This window comes from Syzygium oleosum, unplaced genomic scaffold, assembly GCF_021117445.2.
Source record: "Syzygium oleosum isolate NSW1041296 unplaced genomic scaffold, Sole_v2.1 Sole_v2.03, whole genome shotgun sequence".
In the NCBI taxonomy this organism is placed as follows: Eukaryota; Viridiplantae; Streptophyta; class Magnoliopsida; order Myrtales; family Myrtaceae; genus Syzygium; species Syzygium oleosum.
The window spans coordinates 7,755,678-7,769,665 of record NW_026607487.1 but is presented as its reverse complement, the minus strand read 5'-3'; the positions used below and the strand labels follow the sequence as shown (position 1 = coordinate 7,769,665).

At 40.3% G+C, this 13,988-nt stretch overlaps 1 protein-coding gene across 1 annotated transcript; it reads left to right on the top strand.

Moving 5' to 3' along the window:
* The first annotated feature begins 6,807 nt into the window (after positions 1 to 6,807).
* LOC115679055 (cytochrome P450 94C1-like) lies at positions 6,808 to 8,641 on the top strand. Its single transcript, XM_030602595.2, has one exon. It carries the CDS (start codon positions 6,872 to 6,874, stop codon positions 8,411 to 8,413), a length of 1,542 nt encoding a protein of 513 aa, XP_030458455.1. The 5' UTR covers positions 6,808 to 6,871; the 3' UTR covers positions 8,414 to 8,641.
* The last annotated feature ends 5,347 nt before the right edge of the window (positions 8,642 to 13,988 follow it).

Sequence of the window (13,988 nt, the reverse complement as noted above, 5' to 3'; positions counted from 1 at the left end):
GCAAGGTGCATCACTTTTCATACTTCAATGGCAGAGCAGTGAGAGATGCTCGCAGACTGCTTGATCAAAATTCAGTGGACAGCCAATCGCTATCAGCTATCAACTGCTCCACAGTTCCAACCACTCCACACGTGAGGCACCTCCTGACGTAATCACTCATTAGATCTATCAAAATGGATCATAAATTTATTTTTTAATTCGTATTTAATAAATTGAGTTGTTATATATGTTAGTGATACTCTCGGTAAATGACTAATTGGGTCATAAATAGATTTAGAATAATAAAATCCACAATAATATGTGTGTTAAATAGGTTCATAATTTACTTAGATCTAACTCATCTTTACGATTCTCTCTTCACTCTCTCACGCCCTCACTCGATCGCACGCTCTCACCTTAGCTTTGGTATGAATTTTCCTAGATTCGGAATATGAGTTGAGTCGAGTCGAGCATAAGTCTCATGGAAATTGATCAATTTGGATCGGATTATTTTCGACCCAGTCCAGATCTGATCCACTCGTTTGACGGGTGCACCACTCACTGGGACAGAATATATTACAAACACGCATGCACACGTGTCATCAGAGGCGTCCGCATCATGTGATCAAACGGCGGGCTAAGAGACAAATCAAGAGAAGACCCCACCACGTGGAACCAGAACTGTTTGATCATATGTATGCCATTGGGTTAAGACATGACTATCTGCACAAACAAAACGCAGATGCCGTCAAAGCTCGTGTGTCGGATGGTGTCGGACGAATATGTATTGTGACTAAAGTGCAAACAAACGGACGGTGGCATCAATATATAAGGGTTTTATCAGACCCAAACTGTTTTATGGTTGAGATTCCATCATGCAGTTGGTGATTATTTTAAGGAGTAGCTTCTTTATTGGTTGGCTAGGGCACATTTAAGAGATTCGTTCCCATCAGTGAAGGGTTTGCACATGCAATTGTTTGGGAATAACATGCAAGCATTGATATCCGACATCGTTGTAGCCTGCAACTTGTAGCTTCAGATAGTAATATATGTTATAAAAAAGAGAAAAAGCCGCAAAATAATCCAAACTATGTGCATTGTAACATTAAATTCCCGTGTGACACATTTACCCTCTATCAAAGTCCCGTCAAATGAGTATCATTAAAAATCAAAATTTGCCGTCACTAGTGTGAAAATACCAACCTCTGATTTTCAGCAGATATGGAGGATTAAGTCTCAAACCCAGTGGGTTGTATCCAGATTATCCTTTCATCCATCCTATCTCCCTCAATCTTGAAGACGGGTTCTCAGAAGAATTCAAGTGGTCACTATAGCAGTAGTGTAGCAGCACTGTAGCAAGAAGAAAAAGGTGCAAAGGTAAACAGTGTTGACATGACGACGCCAACGTGACTTAAGTGAATAACAATAACGTTGTTTTGGTTGGAAAATAGTATTTTACGGAACCTTGATGGATGGTAAATGGGTTATATGGGTACAATTTAGGGTTTGTGATGTCAAAAAAAAAGTTTAGGGTAAATGTGTCACGGTGCGCATAGTTTAGGTTTTTTTTACTTCATAAAGTAGTTCATGGTAAAAGTGTTATAGTGGACATAGTTTGGGATTTTTGTGACTTTTCCCTTATAAAAAAGAACAAAGCTAGAAATGTGTATAATTAGTCTATCAAGAATATACTTAGAATATAACACAAATAGTCACTATGCATTGGCCCAATGTATAATATCATCTTTGAACTTTTAATTCGTTCGACATAATCCTTGAAATAATTCCTAAATTTTCAATCTAGTCCCTAAATTTTCGGTTTGTTCAATCTAGTCCATTAACCTTTCATAAAAAAACTCAAAATTTTTCATAATTACACTAGTGCTTGGATTTTAAAATATTTTTTTAATGTCAATCCATTTCCTAAATCAACAAAAAAGATATGGCTATTCTTTTATTAGTTTTTTGTACCTTTTTTTTATCTTTTTAAATATTACGCTAGTTCCATTTAAGTATATTTTAGCTTATGATCTCTATAATAGTAAAAGTAGAATATCATTTAGAGTTGTATCACGTCGGTATTCCTGCTATTTTAATTTCATAATTTATAGATTTGACTAACTTTGATTAAGAAAACACGAAACGCAAAAACTTAAAAATTTATCTATCTAAAACATTAGGAACAAGATTTTAGATTAATATTATTAAGAGAAGTTTATAATTAGTATCATTATTAAATCTTCTTATAAAATACTAATTTCAAAATAAAAGGAATATGAATCCGATATAATTCTAGATGAGTCTATATGTACTTAACCGGAACTATACTAATATTTTTAAAGACCAAAAAGGTAAAGATGTAATAAAAAGATAACTAACTGGAACTACACTAACATTTACGAAGACCAAAAAGGTCAATAGGTAATAAAAAGATAACGTATCTTTTGTTGATTCGAATTAAAACGAAAAGACATTCTAAAATCCGAGTAATATTGTAATCATGAAAACTTATGAATTGTATCAAAGACTGATTTGACCTGTTATGTAAAATTGAGAGGTTAAATTAAACAAATAACACCCATTCATGGGTAACTCAGTTGGTGAGGGCGTACTTGAGATTGTGTGGTTAGGCGCACTGGTTCCAAATTCGATTCCCCAACTGAGTACTTGTGATTTAAGTGGGGGCCATGGAGGTGGGTTGCTGTGCTAGTCTCCCCCGAGGAATAGTCGAGGTGTGCGCAAGCTGGCCCGGACACCTCGGTTATCAAAAAAAAAAATAAACAAATAACTAAATTAAATAATTAGAATTAATTTAAGGCTCACATGAATATATTAAAAGTTTAAGGATGGCATTACACATTGGGTCAAATTTTAGAGGCTATTTGTATCATTTTCTCTATTATATGTCATTTTTTTTATCGTGATATTTAATATGGAGGAAAATTGGGATGTAGTTGGGTGGAAAAGGCAAAGTAGGGTGTGATGACTAAAGTAAATTAACTTCATTTAGAAACTGGTTTTAATGCTAGCAGTTGGATCACTGGCCCACGGCAAGATTCTACTTTCACTTTTTCCACCACAGAAGTCAATAAATATTGCGGGCATGAGTCTTTCAAGCAAGTTATTTCTATTGTCCACCGGATCTTGATTTGGATCTGAATCTTTTCGATGCGAAACTGGGAAATTGACCCGATTTGCTTTTTCTGCTATCATAACATGAACGCACCCTAAAGATCAAATATGGGAGGTCAAATTCTTTTAATTTAGAAGAAAGATGTCTAAAACAAAGCTTATCTCTATCTCTGGTAGACCTGTTAAACGGGTGGGTCGGGTCGGGTTTGGGTCGGGTCATAAATGGTCCGACCCAAATTGACCTATTAACCCGTTTATGACCAATTTATTCATAGTGTAAATATCTGGACCCATACCCGACTCGACCCATACCCAACCCATACCCGACCCGACCCATATTGCTAAAACACTTTTATATTTAACCTAATCTAGGAATACTTGTTTTTTATGATTTTTTTTTAAATTATACTGCTAAAACATTTTATGCAATACAAAGTTAGTGAAAAAATTTTATAATTTTTTTTAAAATTGAGGTTCTGTTTGTTTTACGAAAAATGCAACATTTCTAGAAAATATTTTTCATAAAGTCATTATCCAAGAAAATAAAAAAAAATTAATATTTTTTTTATTTTTTAAATCGAATTTTTAATTATTTTTTATTTTTATTTTTATTTTTTTTCTTTTTTCTTTATTTTTGGCCGATTGCCGGTCTCTGTGGCCGGCGACCGACCACAGGCAAGGACGAGCTCGCCGGAGGCCGGCGAAGCTCGTTCTCGCCGATCTGGCGAGGACGAGCTCGTCGGAGGCCGGCGAAGCTCGTTCTCGCCGATCTGGCGAGGCCAAGGCCTTGCCGGCCTCAGGCGAGGCTCCAGCCTCGCCACAGGTCGGCGAGGCTGGAGCCTCGCCGGGATCGGGCGAGCCTCGAGGTCGCCGGAATCGGGCGAGCTCGAGCTTCGCCGGCCTCCGGCGAGGTCGTCCCGCCCCGGTGGCCGGTCGCCGTGGCCGACCACCGGCCGGAATAAAAAAAAAAGAAAAAGAAAGAAGAGAAAAGAAAAAAGAAAAAATAAAAAGAAAAGGAGAAAAAATAAAAATAATTAAATTTCGATTTTTTTTAAACATCTTTATAAAGAGGAAGAGAGTGTGTGGATGGGTATAGTGGGTGGGTTGGACATGGGTTCCAAACTCAACCCATTTAGACCCATTTATCTTTAAGCTTTAAAATTTAAAACTCATTTAAGGTTGTCTCTTTAAAATTAAGTGACCCATTTATTTTTAAATGGGTCATATATGGGTTTAAGACCCATTTTGACACCTCTAACCTCTGGAACGCGGCAATGTTGCAGTCGCCGGCGCGGCATTGGAGCCGACGTTAGGAAGAGAAGAAGATATTACACGCGGCAGCAGCTCAATGTGTCCGGCCGGATTGAAGCACGTGTGTGACGGCTGCCCTGAACTGCGCTTCATCTACATTCGTTCCTTCATCAACCCCATGCACGCGTTGCTCATACGCTCTTGTACCTAACTCCATGTCTGTCTAATAGTCAGATATGCTTCGAAAGCATTGTAACGCATCTCAAAGCAATGGGGGAAAAGAAAAAACACACCGTCGAAGTGGTTGATCGAATTGGATAAGGCTTGCTCTCGAATTTCCTAATCCTAAATTTGAATCTCTGGGTCTATCTTCGATTTCAAGAAATCCAATTCGTCTATGGCATAAGTTCGATTTGTGTCACGGGCCTAATGTAACTCTAGCTTTTGTCTAACTTGCATTGATGGTGGAGAGGGAAAATTGTCCGAAAAATCCGATACCTATTGTACGGCGGTCAATTCAGTCATAAACATTTCAATTGTATAAATTTAATTCTATATCTTCGACCAAAAAAAAAATTCTATATCTTTTGATAACTTACCAATTTATTTTCTAAACCTTTAAACTATAACAATTTAGTCTTAAACTTTTTATTAATTTGGTAATTTAGTCCTTCAGGCTAAATTTGTTGGAAATCGTTGACGTAGCACTTTAGTTAGCATCAGCATCCTACGTGGCACTGTCATCGATGAGTCGCTGAGCCTCATTGATGACCGGCAGAGGTCATTGACCCCAAGCGAGGGTGGCCCTCGCCCAATATGGATCGAGGCCAATGAGGGTAACCCTCGCTAGCCCAAGAGAGGGTGACCCTTGCCTGAGGCCAAGCCAGGCGAGGGTGGCCCTCACCTAAGGCCAGCGACCTCCGCTGGCCATTGATGAGGTCCACCGACGGCCAACGAAGGGAAAAAAAGAAAAAGAAAAGAAAAGAAAAGGAAAAAAATTGCAAAATTTATCCACGTCAGTATCATCTATGTCACGTATGAATGTCGACACCGACTAAATCGCCACAAAGCGATTTTTGGCTAAAATTAGCCCGAAGGACTAAATTGATACATTTGAAAGGTTTATTACTAAATTGATAAAATTAAAATGTTTAAAAATGAATTGGCCGCTGTACAATAAGTATAGGACTTGTTGGATAATTTGCCCGTGGTGGGATGTTGAGCAGTTACGACTTAAACTGAACATTTCAACCGGGCGTATGAAACACCCATGGTTATGTTTACGAGGTACCTACTCTAATGGATCATGCTACCCTTTACATCTTTAGCTTATCAAAGCATACTTAACATGGGTGACAAGTAAACGTTACCTTTTACCTTTTAACGATTGAAATTTGACTTGAAGACCAAAGGGTATGGATATTCTTGGTCTTGTAATCACATACCAATGCTTCTTTGATTTTCTACGGTAGAGTCAATGAGTAATATCTTTCTAAAAGAATCGGACCTAACAGGGTTTATCAACCCAATACCTATATCTTATATGGCACATAGCTTGTGCATTCCTTCATTTTTTAGAAAACGACACAATTGGTCAATGAACTTTTAATTTATTCAATATGGTCCCTAAACTTTAGCCTAATGTGCGATATTGTCCATAAACTTTTAATTTGTTCAATGTGATCCATGAACTTTTGATACATGTTCAATCTAGTCCTTGAACTATATGAAAATGTTCAATGTTGTTCTTAAACTTGAATTAATGGAGGGATGATAGTCTATGGACTAACTTAAATATGTACTAAAAGTCTGGGGATCACATTCTACAAATTAAAAGTTCAGTGATCACATTGTACAGTGAGCTAAAATTCGGGAACTATTTATGGCATTATTCCTTTTTTTTTTTTTTACGCTACCCACCTTCACCATCAAAATGATTGGGCAGTTATAATATGAAAAGTTGACCAACGACCCAGATAATTAGCGATAGATTTCTACATGGTACACAACTTGTGCAATCTTTTTTCTATGGAACCCACCTTCATTTCCATCGGTTGAATAGTTATAACTTGAAAATTTGTGCCGACCATCCAAATTTAGCGGCGATAAATGTGGATTGTGCAAGAAAAAAAGAGCACATTTATCGTGTTCCTAAAAACATTTGCTTTACAAAACTGATATACGCTCAATTGATATGCAAAGAACCATATCCGAAGGGTGTGCTACTGTTTGTCAAAATCACTCGCGCTGTCGATTTAAAGCCGGGCATTATTATAAGCATAGTGGCCAACTTCCCCCACTATATGTCTCTGCACCAGTTGATCCCTAGGCAGACATGAGCATTGCAGTATTTAATGCCTCCATTTGTCTTCTCCCTCAATCTCTTATCTCATCTCATCTCTCTCTCTCTCTCTCTCTCTCTCTGTGTCTGTGTCTGTGTCTGTGTCTGTGTCTGTGTCTGTGTCTCTCTCTCTCTCTCTCTCTGTCTCTCGTCCCCAGTTGTTTGTCAATGGAGCGTTTATCTTCACTGTGGTTGGACACGCCCATGCACTCCACAGTCTGCTTCTGCTTCTTCACCTTCGCCCTCATCCTGGCCCTCCTCTCCCTCTCGCTCTACTCGCTGAGGTCGCTCCAGGCGCCGCTCTGCAAGTGCGACGTCTGCGCGAGCTACCTCTCCTCGAGCTGGTCGTCCGAGTTCGGCAACCTCTGCGACTGGTACGCCCATCTCCTCCGGAACTCCCCGACCGGCACGATCCACGTCCACGTCCTCCGCAACACGATCACCGCGAACCCGGGGAACGTGGAGCACATCCTCCGGACGCGGTTCGACAACTACCCGAAGGGCAAGCCCTTCAACGCCATCCTGGGGGACCTCCTCGGCCGTGGCATCTTCAACGCCGATGGTGAGTCGTGGCAGTTCCAGCGGAAGATGGCGAGCCTCGAGCTGGGGAGCGTGTCGGTGCGCGCCTACGCGTTCGACATCGTGAGAGGCGAGATCGAGACCAGGCTCGTGCCTCTCCTGACGTCGAGGATGGATCGTGGCGTCGTAGATTTGCAAGACGTGTTTCGGAGGTTCTCGTTCGACAGCATTTGCAAGTTCTCCTTCGGGCTCGACCCGGGTTGTCTCCAGCTCTCCCTCCCCATGTCGAGCTTTGCTCTGGCCTTTGACCTCGCGTCGAGGCTGTCGGCGGAGCGCGCGGCGCACGTGTCGCACGTGGTCTGGAAGGCCAAGCGCCTGCTCAACGTGGGGAGCGAGCGGAGGTTGAGGGACGCGGTCAAGCTGGTCAACGCCCTCGCGGAGCAGGTGATTCGGCAGAGGCGGAGGCTCGGGTCGTTCGCGACCCGCAACGACCTCCTGTCGCGGTTCATGGGCACGGTGGACGACGAAGTTTACCTCCGCGACGTCGTGATCAGCTTCCTCCTGGCGGGCCGCGACACGGTCGCCTCAGCCCTGACCGGGTTCTTCTGGCTGCTGTCGCGGAACCCGGAGGTGGAGAGGTTGATCCGGGAGGAATCGGACCTGGTCATGGACGGGTCGACCGGGGATGTGCTGGCGAGCTACGAGCAGATGCAGCGCATGCACTACCTGCATGCGGCTGTTCACGAGGGCATGCGCCTGTTCCCGCCCGTGCAGTTCGATTCCAAGTTCGCGTCGGCGGACGACGTGTTGCCGGACGGGACGGTCGTTGGGGGCGGGACCCGGGTCACGTACCACCCGTACGCCATGGGCCGGATGGAGCGGATATGGGGCCCCGATTGCCTCAAGTTTCGGCCCGAGAGGTGGCTGCAGGACGGGGTGTTTCGTCCCGAGAGCCTGTACAAGTACCCGGTGTTCCAGGCCGGCCGTCGGACTTGTTTGGGCAGGGAGATGGCGGTGGTGGAGATGAAGAGTGTGGCGCTCGAGTTGGTGCGGAGGTTCGACGTCCGAGTCGTGGGCCCGGCCCGACAAGCCCGGTTCTCTCCGGGTCTCACTGCCACCATGAGCGGCGGCTTGCCGGTGATTGTTCGGGAGAGGGGTTGCCTCGTCAAGGCCGTCGCTGTGGGTTGTTGAATTGTTGCATCAACAAATTAAAGCTCGAGGACTTGACAAAAGGAAGCACAATTGGAAGTAGATTAAGGTTAACATATATTAGGTTAGTCTAACCATTGTGGAACATAATTGCAAACGTGGGTATATAAATTAAGTTGGTGTCTTGTCGTTGTTTTAATTCCATCTCTTTTCCATTCTCATGTACATGCATTAGCATGAGATTCTTATTAAACTTGGTCTTTCAAGAAATTTTCTATTCCATTGCAATTTTAAAGTAAGAAAGGGAAAAAAACACACACACCCACTAGATTGCTTACTCACATCATCTTCCTCGTCAGGAACCGAGAATTTGCATTTCTTTGAAGCTAACACTTTTTAAAAAGAAAAATAATTAAGTGACGATTCTTATTTTATTGTGAGATTAACAGCAACAATAAAAAATAAAAAATTATAAATTATTTTGGGATTCATTAATCTAAAAATTTATGGCTCACAACATACTATGAGTCTCACAATGACTCAAATATTATTATGTTAGTAAAGCTCAAAAACTAAGATTACAAATAGCAACTAGGATTATTTTTTAAAGTACTAACTCTGGAGCTCATATTTGAATCTCTAGTGATAGCAACTAATATTACAAATAGCGACTTAATTTAAGAAAAAGAACAGCTTAGTGTATCAACAATAATAGAAAAATAAACATGCTCATGTATCAACGCACTTAACCTAGAAATCCTCGAATGCTCCCTCGTCATCCCACAAATATATATATATATATATATATATATATATATATATATATATATATATATATATATATATATATATATATATTTGCGACCTCGAAGCACGAGAGAGGGAGACCAAGCCCCACACCGACTAAAATGATGTCACTGTCAAATTAACTGCTATGGATAATCTGGGGGCTCGAGTCTCGACGCACCCGGATTTGATTTAATTTCCTTTATTTTATATACATGTCGGAATTGCTTAATCTTCATAGTCAGGGTCTTTAATGTCGATATTGTATGTTGCGAGCGTTAGCATATTACGATACTAAGTTGCGCTTTTATCTGACCACTTCGCGCATCCAAACCGTAAGCGAAAACGATGACTTCAACTTCTTCCTCAACTCTTATCACGAGAATTTTCGTAGTGAATTGTGTGTGCTTATAGTGGAGCTCGTGGTGCATGAATAATTTTTTAGCGCAAATAATTCGTTTATCATAATATTATTTATTTCGGAATAAAAGGCCGCTTCAATGAATTTAACTCGATTTGCGGATCTAAGCAGATCGGGGCTGCCCTTTCATTTTTTATTTTTTTATTTGGATACGATCTATGCTTGGCTTCATAAAGGAGGCTCATCGATTTAGTGAAGTCAGCTCCGATATGATTAGTCCATGGAAAATTAAAAACTATAGAAAAAGCAATCCACCTTGTGAATGGTCTCCCTCCCTTCCTTAAATTAGTAATTTGTTCGCAGACATTTTCACTAAACAGTTCGTTTGATGGCTTCTATTGCCGTCGCTCATGTGTACTTTCCGACAAGCCATCACTAATGATGTTTTTGTCGATTAAAAAGAAAGAGTTATCATACCGTCCACCGGTGGTGGAGTCTAGACTCCACTATCGATGGTTTAAATTAAACAGTTTGATCAAATTGATCAAGTTGTCGAATGGATGTATACTATTGTGGTCAATATTTCATTGATATACGCGATGCTTTCCCTTTAATATAACTGCTCTGATAAAATATGTTTTTTCATTGACAAGGGGATTTCCTTTTTTATAATGAGCACTCTCTAGACAACTTCTCTTAATATATTAGCAAAAAAGATACCATTTACCATTTGGTTTGGAAAAAAGTTGGGTACTATTTTTCTTGTTTGTCTTGATACATACACTTTTTACATGGAGCATTTATGTATGATATGTTCTGACTCCACCATCTTCCTGACACAAACAATTGTAAAGATCCTTATATGATGAAAAAGAATTTCTCATTCCGCTAAATGAGTTTGTGCGAACATTACAATATTCATAGTCGTTTTAAGAGAATCTTATCGTTTTTGCAAATTAGAAGTCGTTTGATCTTAGAAAACTTTGGTTGTACAATTGTCATCGTTAATTTGGGAAATCACATGTACATAAACATGATAGCTCGGTGAAATTAGAGATAGAACTTTGGCAATTCAAGTGGTTTTTTTAAGGTATTAAAACAAGGAATAAGATTTACATAATATTGGGAAAAAAAGAATAACATCTACACATATAAAAGCAATTGTAATTGTTATGATTGTGTACAGCATTTCAACCAACATTAATTTGGTTTTTCATTATTTGTTTCTCTTCAGCAAAAAAAGAGAGTATTCGAATTCATTTGTGCTGCATAGCATGACATAGTTAGGGATTTTGAAATATTTCTCTCTATTTCATTACTATTGCACATAGTCAATTTTCTTTTGCATATATAGAAGTAACATAATGAAATATTTGTGCGTACTATGCACAATGAGATTTTAAAAGATTTCCTCAAATTTTCACTTCCTTAGGTAAAACCTTTAAATTATTATTCCAAAAAGAAAAGGCTCATTCCATTAAATTTTGTGCATCTAATGTCCCAAAAGTCTATTTTACAATAATGAATTAGATTAGATACCAACAATACAATAATTGCATAAAATATCTCTCGAGAGTCAAAAGACCCATTGTAAGGCACATAGTCGACTATGCTTTACATAACATGAAAAACGTGATGAAGAGGTCTAATCGAAAGAGAATATTGCCATCCCGTCCAGCTACAGAATAAGAATTATTGCAATTTTTACTTAAAGCACCATCGGAGCAGAGTAATCTCTCGACATGATTAATCACCATAAGTCATCACAAATCATTCCTCATCATCAAAAATCCTTATTCCGCCATTAGAGCTTGCAGTACCGTACAATTAGCAGTACTGAGATTTGGCTAATCAGGGCACTTGTCAGGTTTCTAATTCGAAGAAATTATGCGGCTTCCATTGAATTGGCTGCTCGTGTTACGCTAATCGACAAAGTTATTCTAAATAAAGTATGCTTAACAAGTGTCTTGAGAACACACATCAACACGGCCCTCTTACAATATAAGAAAAGACAACCTTAGGAAGATAAACCTTCGGCCCCCGAGATAACCCGCGTCTGCGTATCAATCATATTTCTCGGAGTAAAACTAAACTAATACTGTTTGGTCCGATTCTACTGAATCGAACGTGCGCGAAGATGAAGAACATTAGGACTGATTTGGTGCATCCTTCGCTGGAACCAATAATGACTCAGCTCCATGACATGATTCCTTCTACTTATGTCAGGTCACACAGCATTAATCGGTGTTCCAAGTCCTGAAAAGGCAAAGCTATTTGCTCATATTATATTAATTATCATTCTCTTTAATCGGCACTAAGCATGTATCTGCAAAAGCATCTCGGTCGCTGAGAGGATGACGAGGACGACCATCAACTTGGGGAACATTAACTAGGGTTTTGATGCTGACTGACGTGTCAAGGGATTGTACGAGGAAAAACATTCTTGCGCGTAGTTTAGCCACGATTCTTGTTTATTTGTCATGCTTTTGTGCCGAGGGATGGAGAATTGCCTCATCTGCCTTTACTTGTTTCGCATGTTGTAAATTGGATTTAGTGAATAATTATGTTGTAGATATTGGCTAGCTGCTCTCTATGAACACTTCTTGCGAACCCTCTTATAGTCCAACTAGTGAACAAAGATCATTCGATCTTTCCATTGGGTTCGGAACTCAAATCCTACCCGTCGGCAATTAGTTTACACATTCACCATCGACTCTGATTTTGTTACCAATATCCCGTTGATGGATCTCGAATCTATGATCTGGCGGGTACAAACATGAATATCATCCACATATATTGGTTAAGTTTGCGTGTGGGGATGACGTCTGCATCCGTGTAGTCTACCAATAAGAACACCAGTCGGAGAAAGCTTATATGGCCATTGGGAATGGAGGTACACATGGACTAAAACTTGATAAGAAAGAAAGATTAAAAGAGAATGGTATTTATTCTCTTATAATAGTGTATGAAACAATGTACATGAGAAGCCTTTATATAGGCTTAGAGGAGTAAAGGAGCCTAGCATTCTTCTTATGTGGGACCAAAGAGAAAGAAGAGATGTAAAGGAAAACCTACAAAACTATACAACATGTTCTAACACCCCCCCTCAAACTCAAGGTGGATCAAATAACGAGAGTTTGGAAAGAAGAAATTTAAATCGTTGTGATGTAAGAGCCTTCGTAAAACAATCGGCAAGTTGATTCTCAGTTCCAACAAAAAGAAGTGAAATAGTGCGAGCTTGGAGATGATGACGAGTCAGATGACAATCGATCTCAATATGTTTGGTACGCTCATGAAAGACTGGATTTGCACCGATATGAATGGCACTCTTGTTGTCACAATGCAGAGGAGTAGGATCCAGAAGTGAAACTCCCATATCAGCAAGTAAGCGGCGAAGCCAAACAATCTCAACAGTAGTGTCGACCATAGCACGATACTCGGACTCTGTAAAGGAGCGTGAGACAATATGTTGTTTCTTGGAACGCCAAGAAATAAGTGAATCGCCAAGAAAAATGCAATAACCAGTGATAGATTTGCGATCAGTGACATTGGAAGCCCAATCAGCATCAGAATAGGCACGCAACTTGAGAGCAGAAGAGGATGGTAGAAATAAGGAACGCGATAAAGTGCCTCGAAGATAGCGCAGAATCCTTAGAACAGCCGCATAATGAGTTGTTCGAGGAGCAGCAACAAACTGACTGACAACATGAACATCATAGATGATGTCGGGTCGGGAGATAGTAAGATAAATAAGACTGCCAACCAAGGTCCGATAGCGGATGACATCAGAAAGAGGTTCTCCATCGTCTGGGCAAAACTTTTGATTTAGCTCAATAGGAGTGGCAGCAGTACGTGAATCTGATAGAGCAGCCCTGGACAGAATATCAGCGGTATATTTCTGCTGAGAAATGAGAATACCACGTGAACTGCTAGCAATCTCAAGCCCAAAAAAATAGCGCAGTGGCCCTAGATCCTTCATGGCAAAATGTTGCTGAAGGTGCCAAGTAAGAGAGCTCGAGTGGTCTCTAGAATATGACGGTGCTTGCATTCAACAACTCCATTTTAAGCTGGAACCCCAGGACAAGATAACTGAGGAAGTGTACCATCACTAGCTAAGAGGGAACGAAAGACACCAGAGAGATATTCTCCCCCTGAATCTGAACGGAAAACTTTGATTTTTGTATTAAATTGTGTGGAAACCATGGAATTAAAAGACTGATGGATGGTAAAGAAATCACTACGTTGACGCATAAGATAGACCCATGTATAACGAGAATAATCATTAATAAAAGATACATAATATTTGAAACCACTCTTGGAAGAGAGCGGGGCAGGACCCAAAACATCAGAATGAACAAGATCGAAGATCGCACTAGTTCTAGAGTTACTAACAGGAAAAGGCTTAGCAGATTGCTTGGCCAAAGGGCAGATAGAACATGGAGGAAGACTACTAGAAGAAATAGGACCCAA